This window comes from Larimichthys crocea, chromosome XXII, assembly GCF_000972845.2.
Source record: "Larimichthys crocea isolate SSNF chromosome XXII, L_crocea_2.0, whole genome shotgun sequence".
Classification (NCBI taxonomy): Eukaryota; Metazoa; Chordata; class Actinopteri; family Sciaenidae; genus Larimichthys; species Larimichthys crocea.
Genome location: NC_040032.1, coordinates 7,124,879 through 7,145,003, shown reverse-complemented (window position 1 = coordinate 7,145,003; position 20,125 = coordinate 7,124,879). Strand labels below are relative to the sequence as shown.

Here is a 20,125-nt window from a genome sequence, read left to right as displayed (position 1 = left end):
CCTTTATTGTTGATACTATTTATCTATCTATCTATCTATCATCTATCTATTTCTATCTATCATCTATCTATCTATCTATCATCTATCTATCATCTGAGAGAGAGACAGAGAGAAAATAAAATCATGCAACTATGTTGTTTATATGTTGCAATCTGACAGTAATTCAAATAAAATAAAAATAAAAATTATAAATAAATAAATAAAATAAAGCCATGTATTATTTTATTTATTTTTTATAACTTTTATTTATCAATTGTAAAACAAATACATGTGCACTGACGGTGCATACAAGAATACAGTTCCTTTTCAAACATTTTAGCCTCATGTTATTTTAGACACCAGTGTACAGTATATGCTCATAAATGGATATGCTATATGGTGACTAGGAAAATTATATAGAGGTTTCATCAGTTCTGCAGGGAAGGAATATGACATTCCTGCTGTCAGCATGCCAACTGCACGCTCCCTCAAAACTTGCGACATCTGTGGCATTGTGCTGTGTGATAAAACTGAACGTTTCAGGGTGGCCCTTTTATTGTGGCTAGCCTGTCTAATCAGCACCTTGATATGCCCACCTGTGAGGTGGGATGGATTATCTCAAGTGCTCACTATCACAGATTTACACAGATTTGTGAACAATATTTGAGAGAAATCATTATTTTGTGTGTATATAGAAAATGTTTTAGATCTTTGAGTTAATCTCATGAAAAATGGGAGCAAAAAAAAAAAGTGTTGCGTTTATATTTTTTTTCAGTGTATATACAGGTATTGTTTTAAAATCATAAAGACCAATCTGTAATTGCAATGTGTTTTTTACCTGTCATTGTGCTTTAAGAACATCTCTCTCTTTTTATTTTTTTAAGAAAAGACACAGCTGAACCTGTCTTGAAGAACAGTCCAAAGAAAATATACTAAGGAGCCTTCTTCAAGAACACGTTGCAGGAATATGCACAACTGATGACATGACTTACACTGAAGAAATCCAAATGAGGTAATAAATAATCAGGTAAAGTTGTGGGAGTTTGGAGAGTTTAGAATAATTTCATTTGCTGTAGTAACTTAATTTTGGATGCAGTATACTTTTTGGATTGAATAATGTATTGTACAAGATTATCTTTATAAAAATGAGAAATAGTTTAAAATGGAAAACATTCAGCTGAAACAGCTTCTGAATTCCACCTATCAGAACCTCACCCTTCTGGGTACTGAGAACAAACAACTGAAGCTGCACTTAACTACAACACTTGATATCAGCATGTGGTAGATGTTGACTGCATAAAAAGATATGCCATATGGTGACTTATTAACTAATATGGGAAAATGTACTATTAGGCTACTTATATAGAGGTTCCATCAGTTCTGCGGGAAATAATGTGTCACAGGTAGCTTGCCACAGTGGCTGCAGGAGACTAGCAGATTACACTATTTGATAATGATGAAAATATCATATGTACAATTATTGCCTGAAAACATAAGGTCAGTCTGCAATTGTAATGTGTTTTTTTCCTGTCATTGTGCTTATAAGAACATCACTTGATCGTCTTCTTTTGTTTGGCAGTTTCCCACTTGAAAATCCTGATGAGGACCAGAAACATCACAGCACAGAAGTTGTAGATATAAACAGGCATAGAAGATGAAGCTATAACGGGCAAAAGGGACATTTAACATCTTGATAAAAAGACTGCAATCCATTGGCAAGCTATTTTAATCGGGATTTTGATAGTGCTTTTGTGTGGCGTGACCAGTGCCCTCTTCAATAAACAGCAATTTCTGATTGCAAAATTACAACATATGTCAGAGGAGACAGCATGGAATGAGAAACAGTTTAAAATGGAAAACATTCAGCTGAAAACAGCTTCTGAATTCCACCTATCAGAACCTCACCTTCTGGGTACTGAGAACAACAACTGAGCTGCACTTAACTGCAACACTGGATAACTTCACCTTGTTGTCTGCTGAAAATACACCGTGCAACTGCCTCTTGAACCCCACAACATCACAAGAAAATAAACAACTGAACCTGCTCTTGAACAAAACATCACAAGAAAATACACAACTGAACCTGCACTTGGAGAACGCGATTCAAAAAGACAACTGGATGTGGAGAACCAAAGCTTAACATGTTTCTAAATCAACTCTGGAAAACTTTAACCTCATAGAGGAAGAGAAGAAACAACTTAACCTCCCTCTGAACGAATCACTGAAGATCATCCCCCCAAGGCGCAGAAAGTAAACAGTTGCACCAGCTGTTATTGATGAACAGCTAACTCCATGCAGCTGAAAGCAGCTAATGAACACCCCTTTCCATCCTGTTTTCGACCATGGGCTTCCTTTGGAGATTCTTGCAACAGAGACACCCTGCCGTGTTCACACTGCCGCCTGGCTGGACTGAGCACGCTTCACGCTGCTTCATCCTGTCCACAACCCAGAGTGGGATGCTCGCAGTGTCTTGACTTGGGGGTGACCTGGCTATGGTTTGGGAATAAGAAGACCAGGCATTGTTGACCAACATGCTTTTCAGTATGTACAGCAGATCCTAGTGAAGATTTTCATTCAGCATGGATTGGATTGCAAGATATGGTCCAGAGGGGCACCTTCTACGGGTCAATGGCGACACGATCAGTGGAATGTCCTTATTGATGGATCAGGAGCCAAATAACGCTATGGCAACTGGGACTTGAAAGGACAGGACTGTGTTGCCATTGTTCCACCAACAGCATTGGGCGGAAGACTGGTTGAACTCCTGGGATGACAGTTTTGTGAGCAGACGGCACTACATTTGTGAGACCACAGCTCTTATTTGGGCTGACTGATGTAACACCCGTTACACTACAAGTGTGTATATTGTTATATTTATATGTCCTGTTGTGTTACAACAATGCAGCTAAGTACAAGATATATGACTATTTAAATCAATTACAATTACAATATATTTAATGGCATCTTCACCACTGTTGTGTTATAGACATAATTTATTAACTCAAGATTTAAGGGTGGGGGATGAACAGCCAATCATATTGCATCACTTTAGGCAGGCATATAATAAACATTTGTATTCTGTACATAACCACTGTTGTGTGTTTTTGCTTGTTTCTCTGGTGCCTGTGCTGTTGATGCTAGCCTTCTGTAGTTGCAACCCATTTCTATAGGAACTCTGCATGGGCTTCTATACATGATCTAAATTGTGTACTTAGTGACTCCTATCTACAATTATGCTTATGAGCATTATTTCTGCTAGTCTGTGTAGCTTGCATAAATACTCATAAAAAGTACTCATATACACCATATTATAAGTGATATTATTATTGTTTTACTGTATCTAATTACATTGTTTATATGTAAAATCTGTACTGTTTAATATGGAGTTGTTGTGGAGAGGTTTAAGTAATATAAAGTAGAAATACTACAGTACTAATACCTCAATGTATTCTTAGTTAATTGTTAATTGTTCATAAGTGTGTTCCGATGTGCACATCACTCTGATGACTACTTTTTTCACATTATTAACAGTTTTCCAGCAATACCTCTAAGGAACAATAGCTGTAGAAACATGCGTAGGACAGCTATGAAAGTTGGCGTGGGGCACGCACCTGTTCTAGGTCATTTCACGTTTGATCATCTGAACGTGAGCGTGGAAAAGGACCTACGCCACTTTTTTGTGCGTCGCAAGCTTTGTACATGAGGCCCCAGGTGAGAGGAGAACCAGAGGCCACGCCCAGCAAAACACACGCGCGGCAAGGGGAGGGGACATTTACACATAACACTTAACCTGTAACTGTGCTGCTGTAACATGTATTTCCTCAAAGTCTATATAATCTATTATTCTTACTTATTTATCCGTATTATGTCATTGCTTTACTTTTCATGAAACAGGATTTCTTGTGCATCTCTTTTAAAAGTTTTTAAAAAGTCTAGTAATGACTCTCCATAGTACAATACATGAAAATAGGACAAAAGGTCGATTATACGTACAGAAAGCTGCCAGTAAAAAAAAAGAGTGCAGACTGGGAAAAAAAAAAAAAAAAAGTAAGTGATACTGTCCTTTCTTCATTGCACTGTATTAAACTTAAAATCATATTTTGTGATAACCTTAACCGTAAACATATTTTACTTCCACCTGTGCCAAATCAAAACATCAACTGTTCCATGACATAACACATCAAAGTTACAGGCCACAGGGACCCGAAGTCAGGTTAAATTCAGGTTCAGGTTATTTAAGTAATCCCTTAACATGTCAGGATGGTTTGACATACTCAAATGTCAAACCATCGTCGTAAAAAAAGGCCATTTCTCCCCGAGGACAAAGGTTTGTCTGTGACATTTCTGAGCTTCAGAAGTAAATCCAACTATGGAACTCCTTTTATGTGGTTTTCTTGTTGTGTGACTTGATAATTATTAGTTGTAAATAAAAGACTGAGAATTGTTTTATAAGTCGAAACGCATTGATTTCTACCAAGGTTAATAAGGGCTATTTAACTATTTATGGTTTTAGATTATTTTCCCTCAGGAAAATCCTAAGGGACATCTTATCTCAATTTGACATTTATTTCTCACTTTCAACCAATACAGCAATCCTTCTCAGCTTTGAGAAACATTTTTTGGCTTTTGGCTTTATTTTGAACTGTTTTTTTGAAAGTTGGAACTTTGTGATCTCCATTTTCACCTTTCAATCATAATACGATAGATAAAAGATGTAAAGTTAACAGAGACATCAATATGTGTTTAGTTGTAGTTCAAGCTTAGCTTTTCTTGGTTTGACAATAAAGCAGGCTGAGCACTGAATAAAATTAAGCCCATTTATCTCCTACAGAGACAGTGAGCCACTGGAGGCTGTAAATTGGTGCCTCTCTTTGTCACCGTATTCAAAAACAGACAGAATGGGTTGTAACACATTAGCTTGTTTAAAAAAAAAATCTGTTAATTGCTCTCACTGGTATAAGTTAAGTAATAGCAAAATAAAAGCACCCGCCCACTTCTTTCTGTGCCATTGTTAAAACACTGACGATACAGAAGGAATTATCTGCTAAATCCTTCTTAAAAGCATCAATTCATTGAGAGTGTTGAGGTGTCTCTTAAGTGTAGCTTAAGGTACTGATTTGGTTGATTGGCTGATTGAAAGAGACAGACATAAGACATACAGAGACAAATTACCTGGTTGTAATTGCAACATCTTGAGTCATCTGTAATCCTCCTTTGGCTGGTTCTCTGTCTATGTGACAGTTGTCTAAAGAACAACACAGACTAAAATCATTCATTCCATACATGTGTGTTTTCTGCCTCATCAAACTTCCCTGTACCGTGTATGTGGATGTTTCTGTGTTGAGATTTCAGCAATTAACTTTGCTGAGCATAATGTTACAATAACCAATAGGAATGATGGCAGAAACAATGAAAAATAAGAAAACAATGTAGTAAATTGGAATCATCATTTAATATATTCACTGCTGAGTGAAAAAAATCATCCTGTTTCCATTACATATCTGATTCTTTTTTGTCAAATTTTAAATTAGTTGTCTCGTTTTATGCTTTTTTTTTCTTTTATTCTCTTTTATTTTGATTGGATTTTTCTTTTTGCATGAATTTCTTTAACATACTTTGAGATGCCTCTGTGGAGATTACTTTTAACAGTGCATTTCAGATCAATGTTGCAATGTTGCAATGTTGCATCAATAATGCAATAATGCAATACTTCAGAGAATGTAAACAATGACAAACACTGATCACATTTCGTCTTTCCTTCTGGAAAGATCGGAAGTAATTAATGACATTGAATAAAACACAATAGAATCAATCAGTGGAGGGTGCTTCAACAAAATAAAACTCTCGCCTCAGTTCAATGGGCTGCCACACATGTGAATACAAATTTGTGATTACAAGCAAGAGATAACAATTGTGATTACAAACAACAGCCCATCAGGCAAAGGGACAGGAGTGTCTTTAAAGACATCACCAATCAATGGGTAAAAAAACTCAAGAGTTTAGCGAGCCACCTCGATGCTGATGCAACATTTTTACTGTTGTAAATACAACTTGGGTTCAAGGGCGCAAATGTGGCCAGGACCGGCGCTGCTTTAATGTGTTCTGAATCTGAAAGGTACGGAAGCCCTAAGCGGTCATGCATTCATACATTTTATTTCCTCTGTGTTCTCATGATAACGAGTTCATTTCATTTGTTATTCATGTCATTATGTCAAATATTCATGTCATATGTCATGAACAAATATTGTTATCCCGAGATAAAGAGAACATTTTTTTCTCGACATCATAAGATAACACTTTGTTTTTCCGAGATAATGACATAATTAATACAAGGTCGAGTAGTCTCAGTTTCAGTGACATTTCAGGCTGACTGTGGAGGGCTTTGTCCGTACCCAGCATCTGACTGGTGGCTGCAGTGTGACCCTGGGCTGTGTTTTTTCCATGTGCAACTTCTCACTGCGACTACTCAAATGAATGGAGAAAAAAAAAGCATTTTCGCTGAAGCACTGGATCCTGTCTGAATTAAGCAGCAATCTCCATGTCTGGGAAATGAAGCCAATGCGAAAGTGCTAAAAACTGTAATTCCTCAAGCGGCCACTTGAGGCTGGCTACAGAACATTTCAACCTCCATAAGTCTCCATGTTCAAATGTCCAACTTCACAGCAAAAATAAACATGTTTACAGCCTGGTACAAAAAACTGTTTTGGTCTCTATAAATATTTTACTCATTCATGATAACTGAACTAAGGGTGATCTGTTCAAATTATATTAAAGTTTTGCAGAACTAACAGGTAGGCCTGTTACATATGGCTCCACGTCTCTGCCAACTTTTAGATTAGCCGGGAGGCGGCTGAGTCAGGACAGTCACCATGGCGGCGGCCAATGCTGCAATTTTGAGCTTCAAAACGGTGCTTTGGAAACCCATGAGTGATGTCACTCATGCACTGTCCATTGTTATAACTGTCACTTCCACACTTTCACTGCATCCTATCTCAGTTGACAGTGATGGAACAAGTCATCATCCGAAGAGAAAGAAAAGTAATTTTAAAAAAGGAATTGTCACTTTGATTTGAAGTATAATTTCAGTCTTCAACTTGATTTCATGGTTAAATCACACTGTTATGGAATTTTCTTCTTTTTTTTTTAAAGATTATTTTTTTGGCCTTTAATGATAGGACAGCTGAATATAGACAGGAAGCAGAGAGAGGGGGAATGACACGCAGTAAATTGCCATCCGATGCGGGATTCGAACCGGGGCCAGCTGCAGCGAGGACTGTAGCCTCTACACACGGGGCGGCCGCTTAAACCAGTACGCTACCGACTACCCGTTATGGAATTTTCTATCCTTAGGTAACACAAGGTCACGTGTGGGCCTTGAGGTCCTCGGCAGTATTAGTTGTTTGTCTTTGACTAGGTGCCAGTCTGTCTCAACACTGTGGTGGCCGGTGTCGAAGAGACCTATGGCTGCCTTCCTAGACAGATAGCTGGCCGATGACGTTCCAATTACCATTAACAGGCAACAGTGTCTCCAGACTAGAATATGCTGACAATAACACCTCCATGAGTAAAAACATTCTCTTTGACTAATTCTGGGCGTGTAGTATTTGTGGTGTTATCTTGAGGTTTAAAGTCTATCCACCAGGATGAGTTGGGCAGAATGTGAGACCAACTCAGGCACTTGATGAACTTTGAGAGTGTCTCTAATTCTATTTGGCCAAGCGTCAATAAATAATACAGCATAAGACATCAGAGGCTCCTGAACACTTCCTTCCCTCCTGACCTCATCATTGACCTTTGACTTCAACAATTTCTCCATAACACACACCAGCAGCCTCGTTGGTATCTATGAGTAGGCAAAACATAAGACTGCATGTGTAATCTACTCTGTAGATTACTCTGTACTCTATGATTGGCACTTGAGCAGGAGTGCAGTAGTTGTGTGTCACACAAAGCAGACAGAGAATGGGAGGAACACGGAGCAGAGGTGACAAAAATAATTCTGCATGGCTCTGGTGGGTTAAATCATCTAAATCTCAAAGTGGACACTTCTGTCTCATGTCCTTTTTCATGTCCTCCCTCGTGTCCTATCTCATGTCCTGTTTCATGTCCTATCTCATGTCCTGTTTCATGTCCTGCCTCGTGTCCTCTTTCATGTCCTGTCTCACGTCCTGCCTCATGACCTGTTTCATGTCCTGCCTCGTGTCCTTTTTCATGTCCTCTCTCATGTCCTCTCTCCTGTCCTCTCTCGTGTCCTGCCTCATGTCCTGTCTTTTGTCCTGTCTCATGTCCTGCCTCGTGTCCTTTTTCATGTCCTCTCTCATGTCCTCTCTCGTGTCCTGCCTCATGTCCTGCCTTGTGTCCTTTTTCATGTCCTCTCTCATGTCCTGCCTCGTGTCCTCTTTCATGTCCTGTCTCATGTCCTGCCTCGTGTCCTCTTTCATGTCCTCTTTCATGTCCTGTCTCATGTCCTGCCTCGTGTCCTCTTTCATGTCCTGTCCACATCATGTCGAACCCTCGCAGAACTCTGCCACCGCGTGGACAGTCCCTAGAACAACAACACTTGAATCCCATCATGCTTTGCCGTGCCCGCCGACCCGAGAGCTACCGATGCTAGGCTAGCTGCCGTTAGCTCCCGGGAGCGGACATGTTGTACCGACCCTTCCTTGAATAAACACCGCCGCGAGCGAGGGATTTTTGGGGGTAAAAGGGTCGGAGGCTCGGAGCGCTGGGCAATCATGGACGCCGTCAACGCCTTTAACCACGAGGTAAGCCGCCTTCCAGGGGGCTCGCAGAGACCGCGAAGTCACCGAGTGTTGCGGTGCTGGTCACGGTGCTGGGATGCACTGAAAGCTAGTCGAGCAGGACCGAGCAGCGGGCCTAAGCTAGCCGGACCTGTCCGCTTTAACCTGGCTTTGGGGGGGCTGGGTGAGTTAGGGTTTGTGTTGTAGTTCCACATGTTACCGAAAACGTGATTTGGTTCCAGTAAAGCTCGCACGAAGTTCACAGACTTACATGAACGTTAGCTGGAGGGAGGATGGTCACTAACACTGGTAGCTAGGTGGCTACTACCACACAGCGAGCACACACACACCGTGCTGTTGTTATTGTCACACCGTGGGGGCACACACACGTTCACGGGTGACTGAGTCGTGTGCACAGCCTGTGTTTGGAAAGGCCCCAAGGACTGACGGTTCATACGAGCCCGGTCCAGAGGCAGGGCAGGTCTGGTGCTGGTGTTTGCCTCTCGGTGCTGCTGGTGGTGGCTTTTTTTTTTTTTTCTTAAAGTGTAACAGTTGCCTTGGCTGAGCCCCCTCTAACAAACCTGTCACCCACCATCAAACCCTGATGCTTCAACATCAGCCAACCATGAGCACTTTCTGTCTCACACTTTCAGCAGCACTTTGTGAAACAGAGAAAGTTCGGATGCAAACCAGTGTGTACTTTTTTTTTTTTTTTTTTTTTTTTTTTGCATTATGCATTTTTGGAGCGAGTGCACACGGAAAATAGAAAAGTTTTTCCACAATAGAAAATGAAACTTTTCATTCATTCACACTGTCTACACACGCTGCGTTCATTCCCTTTGCTCCCACGTCAGAGAGTAATGAACAATGCAACAATCCCAGGATACAGAGTCCACCAGCAGCTTTCAGATCGTCAATAGTCACACCCAATAAAAGATCAGTAACCCAGTTAACTTGCTGAATGACGATAAGCTCCCGCAGGTTGGTATATTGATTGTGTGGTTGTTTCCGTAACATTTGGCGTAAAGAGTTTCTCTTTCCCTGTGCCGTGGTCGAACATGGAAACGAAACGTAATGGAATAGAAACTATTTGCATCACCTCTGAAACTCCTCACACGCTCTCCTCCCTGTTATCGTTTTGCTCCTGTCTCCTCACTCATCGGTTAACCACTCTTTCTCTAGTTATTCTCATTGATGGACTCCAAGCCCCCGATATCTCGGGCGAAGATGATCTCCATCACCAAATCAGCCATCAAAGCTATGAAAGTAAGAATGAATTCAACCTTCCTTGTGACTGTCTCTATCTATGTGAGCGATATTCTCTGTATTTCTGCAATGAAATCCTTGCTGAGCCTCTATGGAGTTGATCATGTGCTCGCTTGTTTTCTCTTTCACCAGCTCTACAAACATGTGGTCCAGATTGTGGAGAAGTTTATCAAAAAGGTGAGCCGCGCCGTCTAAATTCGACGTCATCTCTTCTCATCAAAACAGTCATCAACTCAAATCTGGTTTCTCATTCTGCTTTTTTCCAGTGTAAGCCTGAGTACAAGGTAGCAGGCCTGTATGTGGTGGATTCCATTGTTCGGCAGTCCAGACATCAGTTTGGAGCAGACAAAGACGTGTTTGGCCCAAGGTTCACTAAAAACATTATGGGAACCTTTGAGAACCTCTGCCTTTGTCCAGTGGAGGACAGGGTAAGAACAGACAGCGAGCTTGTAGCGCTGTAGTCATAAATGGTACCCAATTGGGGTTATTATATATAAGTATTTTTCCTGCCGCCTATTGTTCCCCCTCCTTCACCTGTGTCCTTGCTTTCCTTTGTAGAGTAAGATTGTACGAGTGTTAAACCTGTGGCAGAAGAATGGAGTCTTCAAGATTGAGGTCATCCAGCCCCTCCTGGACATGGCAGCTGGTTCCAGCAGTGCTGCTGCGCCCTACACAGGCACTGATGAGCCAGGTAATTTGTGTGTCTACACACATGGGGGAGTAGTGATGACTGTAAGTCCATGCTTAACTTTAAAATAGAGAAACATGTGTTAACACTGTGTCTCCTCCTTCAGGTTCTTCCCCTCCTCCAGCCAAAGAGCCAGTCACTGCAGTAACGGCGAACTCCACCACCGCGACGTCTGCTGCTCAGCTGCAAAACTCCGACGCCTTTGCTGCTGTGGCACAGCTCTTCCAGACCTCACAGGGTCAGCAGGTGCGTGCAGGCCAGCATTAGCTTTGTTTTGCTTGTATTATCATTGCTTGCATACCTCCTAGACCCTCGCTAATAACCACTTCTTTCACTCTCCGCCGCTGCCATTTTTAGCTTCAACAGATGCTCCAGAACTTTCAGCAGCAACCAGTGAAGCCTGACACCAACACACAGCCTCCTGCGCACAACATTCAAACGCAGGCCCAAAACGTCGCCACTGGCCTGGGCATGGTCGCCCCGCAACCTCCCCTACCCACTCAACCCACACAGCAGAAGACAGCCTTTGACAAGGTGACAGCGCGTTTTTGTATTTTCAGCATATCAAAAGTAATCAGTAAAATAATATATGGTTGTACGAGCTTGTCCTCATTTGTCTTCCATTCATCACCTGTGTCTCTCAGAAACTGCTGGACCGTTTCGACTACGATGACGAACCAGAAGTTGGGGAAGAAGCAAAGAAGGATGAACTCTCATCACAGCCCTCGTTGTAAGCCATTTATTTATCACATAAACCACAGCAGCTCTGCAATGCCAAGAAGCTCTGATTGATTCTTTTTTTTTCTAAAAAGGACTAAAAGCTCTGGTGCTGATTCAGTATTTCTTTCACCACAGTTTGCAGCAGCCGCCAGCCTTCCTACAGCAGATGGAGCACTTTAAACCACAAATGATGAACATGTCGCAAGACCCCTCACAACAGGTAAGCACAGACATTTTTCACGCTAAAGTAGATTTCATGACACGTCTGGTTATCAAACTAATACACATAGTTTCACTCACTCTAACTCTTATGGAAGGTTACCACAATATTTATCTCACCTCATCTCATCTTCCTCATCTTCCTCAGGTTCCTCTCCCTCCCAACGGCCAGCTCCAGGCCTATGGTTTACCGCCAGGACAAAGCTTCCCAGTTATGATGCCTCCTATGGGGCATGCTTTGCCAGGGCAGCCCCTCCCTGGATCTACTGGGCCTCCAGGCTTCCCTGGAGTATACCCTCCCCACAGTGCCGCACAGCAACAGGTAGACATATAAATGTTTAGATTTACATATCCATACAGTGGATATGTAAAATCTAAACATTTAATCTTAATATTTGCATTCAAATTGTAATTTGATGCCAGAAAGGTGGAAGGATTAGTTGTATGTGATCATTTAAATGTCTAAGAATTTGCATCAAACCATAATCATGTCTCTTTCATACTGTGTCAGGATTTGTCAATGGATATGGACCGTTCATCTATGAGGGATGGCAGACATGGTCGACGGTCACACTCAGGCTCCAGGTAAGAAATGGGACGTGCCAAGTCAGACTACGTTTTGGTCTCGACACTGTGATTTGTTCTCTGCCATCATCTGTTTTTTTTCACGCAGACAAGCTGCTCGGTGCTTATTTCTGATGAACAACATCATGAGTTTTATTTTTCCTCCAGGTCTCCAAAGCGGAGGAGGTCGCGGTCTAATTCCCGCACACGGAGATCCAGGCACAGGCGCTCCCGCTCGCGCTCCAGGGACCGCCGTCACCATTCTCCACGCTCTCGCTCGCAGGAGCGCAGGGAGAGAGAGAAGGAGCGAGAGCGACGGCAGAAAGGCCTTCCACCTCCCAAGAGCGAAACACTAAGCAGTGAGTCATAATCTATTTATGGTCCAATCCACTGAAGTTGATAGACATGGCCCTGAAATGAAGTGTTAGGAGTGCAGTGTGTTTTTCTTTAGTAATTTGAAAAAATTACTGTTTTTCAAATAATTTCTCTCCCTTTGATTCAAAATATTGCACGTATTTAAGCATTTCAGTTATTTTTCATGTTACCTTCTCTTTCTTCTTTTCAGTCTGTAGTACAACTCTCTGGGTGGGTCAGCTGGACAAAAGAACACAACAACAAGATGTTGCCTGTTTACTGGAGGAGTTTGGACAGATAGAGTCCATCAATGTAAGGGGACTCAAAGAGAACAGTGTTTTGAATTTTCTCATCCAAAGATGGAAAAACACAGATTCTTCTATTTTTTGGTCACTTTATTCATTTGTCATGATAATATATATCATATTTAGTATATTTCATGCATGTGTGTCTGCTCATAGCCCCTGTTTTGTTGTTAGTTTTTAATATTCATCCTTTATCAAACATTCAGAGACTTGGATTACTAAATGTCCTAACCTGTCTGTTTGTCCTCTTCTCACGTTAAGATGATCCCTCCACGTGGTTGCGCCTACATCGTCATGATACATAGACAAGATGCCTTCAGGGCTCTCCAGAAACTTAGCAGAGGATCTCACAAAGTGAACCAGAAAGCCATCAAGGTGAGTGAGGAACACGGGTTGATACCTAGTGAACACTGCTGGATTCCAACTGATCAAATCAAAGAGAGAACTGAGAATTTTCTATTTGTTTTCTTCATTTCCTGGCAGATTGCTTGGGCTTTGAACAAGGGCATAAAGGCTGAGTTTAAACAGTACTGGGACGTGGAGCTGGGCGTCACCTACATACCTTGGTCTAAAATCCGAGAAGTTCAGTTGGAGGAGCTGAAAGAAGGAGGCATACTGGATGTAGACACCTTATCACCAGGTACGAACTCCGACACATTGTACTGTATTATTAATATTGTGTGTTTCAGTGTTTCTCGAGTCTGAATTGTGTCTGTGTTTAACAGAGTGGAGTGGGGTGAGGAAGAGTCTTGACCTTCCAGAGGAACTCACCCACAACGGTCGTTCAGAGCCACAGCAGCCTGAGGAGACTCAAGTAATACCCGTGGCTTCTGCAGCTCCTCCTCTTGCTCAGGTAAACAACAGCTCCAGCATTTTAAAGTCACATTCGAGACGTGTTGATGTTGTTATGTCTATTTTGTGGTGGTGTGTCACCTGGTCAGATAGGATAGCTTTTTGAAGTGTCACCAAAGTATAACAGGTAACTTTCTCATGTGAGATCTCCAGTAATATCCTGTAAATGTTTTCAGGTTCCTCCCATGCAGCAGCCCATGGTTGGTGTGGGTTCTCTCCAGCCTCCTGTCTTTCCTGGTCCCATAGGCATGCCTCCGCCTTCCTTCCCTCCAGGCGTCCCTCCTCCTCCTTTCATCAGACCTGGCTTCAATCCCATGCAGATGCCTCCAGGTAGCACCTCCTACAGCTGCCATTAGACCATCTCTGCTTTCATTTAGTGCCAATTCTAAAACGATGTTTTAATCTGCACTGAGATTGAGATTTCACATCTGTCGTTCAGTTCATTTAGTCCAAATTATATAATTAACATTTTTTTCTGGTTAATTAAAAATGAACTAAGAAGTTCTATGGACTGGTTGGTAACAAAGTCACTGGGCAGTTATATTGACATTGTCGTCCTACATAACTCACATGTGGAAGTCACTGCTCCTTATGTGTTTGTTCAGGTTCTGTGGTGTCCCAAAGAGCTTATTGAGTAATAAATAGTAAGAGTTAGAGTTGTCACAATACCAAAATGAGTAACCACGATACTATACCAGTCAAAGTATCATGGTTCTGGGTATTACCGCGATACTGCTATTACTATACTATTTTGTGAACTGCAATGTATTTGTACAAGTTCTTAATACTTAATAATTACTTATATTGTTGTTTGTTGCATGATAAACATAATACGGGTGAAGACTTAGACTGAAACAGGTTTGAAACAACAAGTTTGGTTTTTTGAGCAAAATTAGTGGAGCCAGTGACGCCGCCGCGGCAGACTCGCCGCAGGGGCCCGGTGCTTCTGCCATGGTGAGTGTGTTGTCTCGTGTTTATGACTGTAAGCCGTGCGCGCGTCTGGGCAAGACAGAACTTTAGCTTGTTGTTTGTTTTGATTGAGTTTCTATGGAAGCCGAGGTGTCTTCGTAGAGTTTGTTCTTGCCGGCAGAAACACACGAAGAGCCAATCAGCTAACGGGGGCCGGGCAGGCCCAGCGTGCGGAAACATCCTATCATATCCCTGCACGTCACCAGTAACAGGCAAACAGCCAATCATTGAGCAGCTGTGTAGTTCGGTTGCAGTACTTGCCATGTTGGTTTGTTTACGAGGGAGTAGCATGCAGTGAGAAGCTGGGAGGAAAGCAGAGGCTGGCACTAGTAGTTTAGTAATCCACGGTAGTAACGTTGTGTAGAATTTCTAGTTTAGTAGGAACCATTACGATTTGGCACCGCGGGGTACTGTGGGTATCGTGCAACTCTAGTAAGAGTAATGAAAAGACTGAAGCAGGCATCTTGTTTTGCTCATTTTTTTTTTTATTAAGAAACTGCAAAAACTCCCCCTCCCCAGCAGACTGTATAGAATATTGCAGATGCCATCACAGTGTCAGAGAAGGTTTTTAACAGAGTCCTGCACACTCCAAAGGACCTCAGTCTCCTCAGTAAGTGGAGTTTGGACCTTTCTTGTATAGAATGTCTGTGTGTCCGAACAGTCCGGTTTGTTGTTGGTGAACATCCAGGTATCGATATCCAGTCCCTGAATGTTCACTGCTGTGGTCTGAGGCGTCTTCCTCTTGAAGTAGATCACCATCTCCTTCATCTTGCTGGCTTTGATGTGAAGGTACTTGAGATTGTACCAGTCAACAAAGTCTGTGATGACTCCCCTGTACTCCTGCTCATTTCCTCCTGATACACGTCCAACGATGGCTGTATCTGTCAGTTCTTTGATGTCAGTGTTGTGTCTGAAGTCTGATGTGTACAGGCTGAAGCTAAAAGGAGAGAACACTGTACTGCAAATCACCACACCACACACACACAGCCATGAAGCCTCACATGCTGTGGTCTGTTGGTGAGGGAGTCAATAGTCCATGCAGCCAGAGTGTGGTCAACTCTAGCTCGTTCCAACTTCCCCCTTAGCAGTGATGGTTGTATTGTGCTGAAAGCATTTGCATCCAATAGATTCTGTGTTTTATTTCCTCTGGGGTGGCTGAGTGAAGGACAGGGAAATCTCCAGAAGGAGGGACTGTCGGTTCGATGTCTGCAGCTGTGAAACTGCATTGTGAAGGAGCTCACAGGCCGCTGAAGCATCGGCTGAGGGTGGGACATAAACAGTTATCATGATCCAGCTCTACACTTGGCAGGGATCACTGGTCTTTCCACAGAAAGTTTGCTAGCACTGCGTAGTGCAAACAGCTGTTCTTGAATGAAAAGAAGAGCTTTTTTTGAATGGGCCACAGATGTATTCATGAAGCAGAACAACACACAAAAAAATGAATCCATAATTCCAATTCATGTTAACACAAAAAACAGATGGAGATTAAAAAAACACAGGTTAATTATGAGATCACTTAACTAATAACATCTGATTTAACACTTAAAAACTTTTCATTTATGACATTGGGTCAAGTATCAGAGTGTCCTGTGCTTGGTCGGTGTCCAGCTGTCATCATAGTTCACTTGAACTGAATCAATCTTGTGTCTTCTCTTCTCTCACCCTTCTTGTCCCAGGTTTTCCTCCACCAGGTGCCATGCCTCTAGGTCCCCCACCTCCTTCCAAAGGTGGAGCTGAAGACCTGTCTCTGGACCCAGCAGGTCTGGGCAACAGGAAAAATGACGAGGTCCTGGAGAGTCCAAACATCTTCAACAACCAGATGGCACCTATGGGTCAGTGCGCCTTTGTCTGGAATTTACGCCAAAGTGGTTATGGATTTGTTGAACATTTATTATTCTGGTGCTTTTGGGCAGAAATGAAAGTTAAGTGTTACATAGAGTTGAGCCGGATACTCGGAGAGTATTGAGTACGAGTATCCGGTACAGATAAAGCACTTTTGCAGAGTATGAGTATTATACGAGTAATACGAGTCAATATCTGTGCTCGGATTGATTGAAAATCCTCATTGGGCAGCTGACTGCGTCTGCGTTCTGTGATAGGCTAATCACAGCGCCCCTCTCCTACACACATACAGATGTATTGTGTTGCTGTGTCCCGCTCTGCTCACTCACACACAGACAGCTCTCAGTCACATAGGTTCGCAGCTCTTTTCCGTTAACGTTTATGGTTTACGTTTACGTTTCTTCAGCTTCAAGTTTGTTTTAACTTCAGTTTGTACTTAACCAGTAAAGTTTTGGTAAACGTGGTGCTTGGTAATAGGCGACTCTGTCTCTCTCTTACTCACTCACACACACATACACACACACCTGGTGTGGAAATAAATAAAAAAATCAGAACCATAAAAAAAAAATCACAGATCATAAAAAAAAAGAAATTTATGTTGAGTATGAAAATTGCAACCGCATGTGTTGTATTCATTGTTGCAAAACTTGTTCTGTAACAGTTTTCTAATCACCAATAAATATAACTTACTCCGATATCAAATGCATACTTAAAATAACGTACTGGTTAAAGCCCCGCCCATTTCAAGACAACCCAACCCACTCCTGTGTTAAATCCCACCCACTTCCGGGTTAGGTCCGCCCATTCCGAGTACGGATACAGATACAGATAATTCATATGGTTAACAGATACAGATAATGCTGTACTCGCTCATCCCTAGTGTTATTGAAGCTGTAATTTGTATTTGTTTCCCCTTCAGGTAACCAGGTTGGTGCACCTCCAAGTTCTCTCCCATGTGGTCCTCCAGCAAACCTCCAACCTCCCTCTGGTGGTCTGCTCGGCGCACGGCCCGGTTTAATCCCACTCCAGCGTCCCCCGGTTCCCCCACCACCACACATGCAGCGTTTCCTTCCACCCCTTGGGCCACGACCCCCTCACCCCAACATGCCACCCATGCCACCACAGATGATGCCCAGAGGGCCACACCCTCAGATGATGCACCATGACACCCCTCCACCTAAAGGAAGCTTTGGGATGCTCCCTCTCCATAATTTAAGGGCTCCTTTTCCTCCACATGGGCACGGCCCTCCTCCTCCATTTGTCAGGCCAGGTGTTCCTCGCGGCCCCGAGGTGCCAGAGGAGACGGATGGCAGGCAATTCAGGGGAGACAGGCCTGGATTCAGAGACCGAGAGCCAGAAAGGGACAGAGACTGGGATCGAGACAGGGATAGAGAAAGAGACCGAGGATTTGGGGGTGGAAGGCGTCCATTTGGTGAAGGAGGGAGAGGGGGAGGTAGCGAAAGAATGGATGGGAGGGACAGGCTCGGAGGCTGGCAGGAAGATGGTGGTGATCACCGGGGAGGAGGATGGGAGCGAGACAGAGATCGGGACAGAGATCGAGACAGAGACCGCGATCGGGACAGAGACAGACGGGACTGGAGGGAGAGACGAAGCAGCCTGGATAGCGACAGGGAACGAGGGAGGGGCGATGATGGCGAGAGGGAGCGAGGGAGAGGGGAGGGAGGAGAAAGGGGAAGGGGAGGAGGCGGGAGTCGAGAGAGAGAGAGGGGGAGAGGAGCTGAAGGGGACAGGCCAAGGCGGTCGGAGCGGCGAGAAAGGACCACGCGATGGGACAGAGACGATCGATTGGCTGAGCTGGAAAACGTGGACAGATTTCGGACCTCAAACAGCACAGAGCAACCGTGTTTGACTCCTGTGGCCACCGCGGAAACCAGTAAAGAACCAAGTGTGGAAGTTTCTCAAAAGAAGGCTGAATCAGAACTTTTAGCTCCGCCCCCAGAGGTGACTACTGCTGCAGGAGAGCCGACGCCCTCCGAGCCCTTACCTCCAGCTCAAAGTGAGCCCACAGAAACAAAACAGGACGCAGCATCATAGACTGGCTGACTGCTGTGAACCACTGAAAGTAAAGGAAAAAAAAAAAATGTTTTTCACAACGATAACCAGCCTCAACTCCTTGAAGGTGGAAGAACTAACCAGTCACAGTTTGTCAGGTGGTAATTAACAGTTTCTGGGCAGTAACACATTTCTTGAAAACAAACATCTTTATGGCTAATGGTCAAATTTCGGCTTCGCATCTGTCTCAAGACAAACAACCGTGTGAAAATCCATTTGGAAAAATGGCTGTAGTTAAGTGTTGGCTGTCAGCTCTGGTCGTTCTCCTCCCTGTAAGTCATAAGAATGAAGCGAGTGTTTGCATGTTAACTTGCCTCTGTTCATCTGAGGTCCATTTGAGCTTATTTTTATTCCGGACGGAGGAAACGAAACGATTTCTCTGACACAAATGTATTTTTACTTCATGGCCTCATCTGTGTGATAGCAGGCACTCCTCAACAAGCTATATATGTTCATTTTAAAATATTTCTTTTAATTTGCCAAAATATTATGTCCAACACTGAATACAGGCTCCCTTTCTATTTCTTTCTCATATCATCTTGTGTCTTCTGTCGTCTTTTCATTCAAATATCACAGGCGGTAAGGCACAGCTTTGACAGGACTACGGTGACCTTAACATCCAATCATGTTACTTGTAGGCCATGTGATTAAAAAAAAACAAAACATACACATTAGTTAAGACATCATTGTGTAACTTGCATTGAGAGTTGGGCCTGGTGCTCCGTTTGATTGTATCCTCATTGTCAACCTTTGAACCACAATTTATTTCAAGCTGAAAAAAATATGGTGCAGTGAGTGAGGCATGTAATCTGTGACATGTCCACATTTAGTACCCAATGTCCTTAAAAATCCATCCTCCATATACATTTTATTTATGTTTTTAAAAGTGTTTTCCACTAGTCCTGAGACTCTTACTCTCTCTCTTAAGCCTTACTCTCACAAGACCTCAGAATCTAACTTGGTACTTGGATTTTATTGATGACTGGAACTGCACTCAGTTCCTTGTGAAAAAGTAACACTCCTGCCATTTTAATATTATTTAGGAATCAAGAATGCTTCAATCTTTGATCAAACTGTACTTACCCAGATGTCAGTATACAGAAACATTGTTAAAAATATAATCATTTTGTTTTGTTATAAAAAAAATATCAGACACTAACCATTGTAGGAGCTCAAAACCAAGGACTTTAACAGTTGCATAATGGAATTTATTTTGGTTAATGGACATTGTGACTGATACATTATAGATAAGACATTTCAACTGAACATGCACAGAAATGACTGACTAGTGTCCACGTGTGTCATGGTTTGTCTCCCTTAGAATATTTAGGACATAAAGAGATTTGATGTTCTACATGCTTTGTTTCAGAGGGTTGATCTAGACAGAGATATTGGTGTGCAGAAATTAATTTTGGTACATTGACTCAAACACCCGCTGACTCAAATGCTGAATATATTTTTCTCTGGATTTTCATCTTGGTTTCTGTTAAATGTTTTTCATAAACATCTAAACATTAAAGCTTAAGTGGAAGTCAAATTCCATTGGAAATTCT

The 20,125-nt window shown here is 42.6% G+C and overlaps 1 protein-coding gene across 1 annotated transcript; it reads left to right on the top strand.

Annotated features, from left to right (window-relative positions):
• The first annotated feature begins 8,513 nt into the window (after positions 1–8,513).
• On the top strand, positions 8,514–19,693 carry scaf4a (SR-related CTD-associated factor 4a). The gene is made up of 19 exons (XM_010736993.3): positions 8,514–8,744; positions 9,903–9,986; positions 10,119–10,163; positions 10,253–10,414; positions 10,545–10,677; positions 10,781–10,920; positions 11,032–11,208; positions 11,319–11,404; positions 11,530–11,614; positions 11,762–11,935; positions 12,125–12,198; positions 12,346–12,536; positions 12,743–12,843; positions 13,098–13,211; positions 13,320–13,476; positions 13,562–13,689; positions 13,865–14,018; positions 16,334–16,489; positions 17,419–19,693. The coding sequence occupies exons 1-19, from the start codon at positions 8,715–8,717 to the stop codon at positions 18,552–18,554; spliced, it is 3,327 nt and encodes a 1,108-aa protein (XP_010735295.1). The 5' UTR covers positions 8,514–8,714; the 3' UTR covers positions 18,555–19,693.
• Positions 19,694–20,125: the final 432 nt, after the last annotated feature.

Bases quoted from the DNA above. Each gene is read 5' to 3' on its own strand.
- scaf4a (XM_010736993.3), top strand. From the start codon at position 8,715: ATGGACGCCGTCAACGCCTTTAACCACGAG. The intron at 13,212-13,319 runs GTGAGTGAGGAA...ATTTCCTGGCAG, and splicing joins TGAACCAGAAAGCCATCAAG to ATTGCTTGGGCTTTGAACAA. The intron at 13,690-13,864 runs GTAAACAACAGC...AAATGTTTTCAG, and splicing joins CAGCTCCTCCTCTTGCTCAG to GTTCCTCCCATGCAGCAGCC.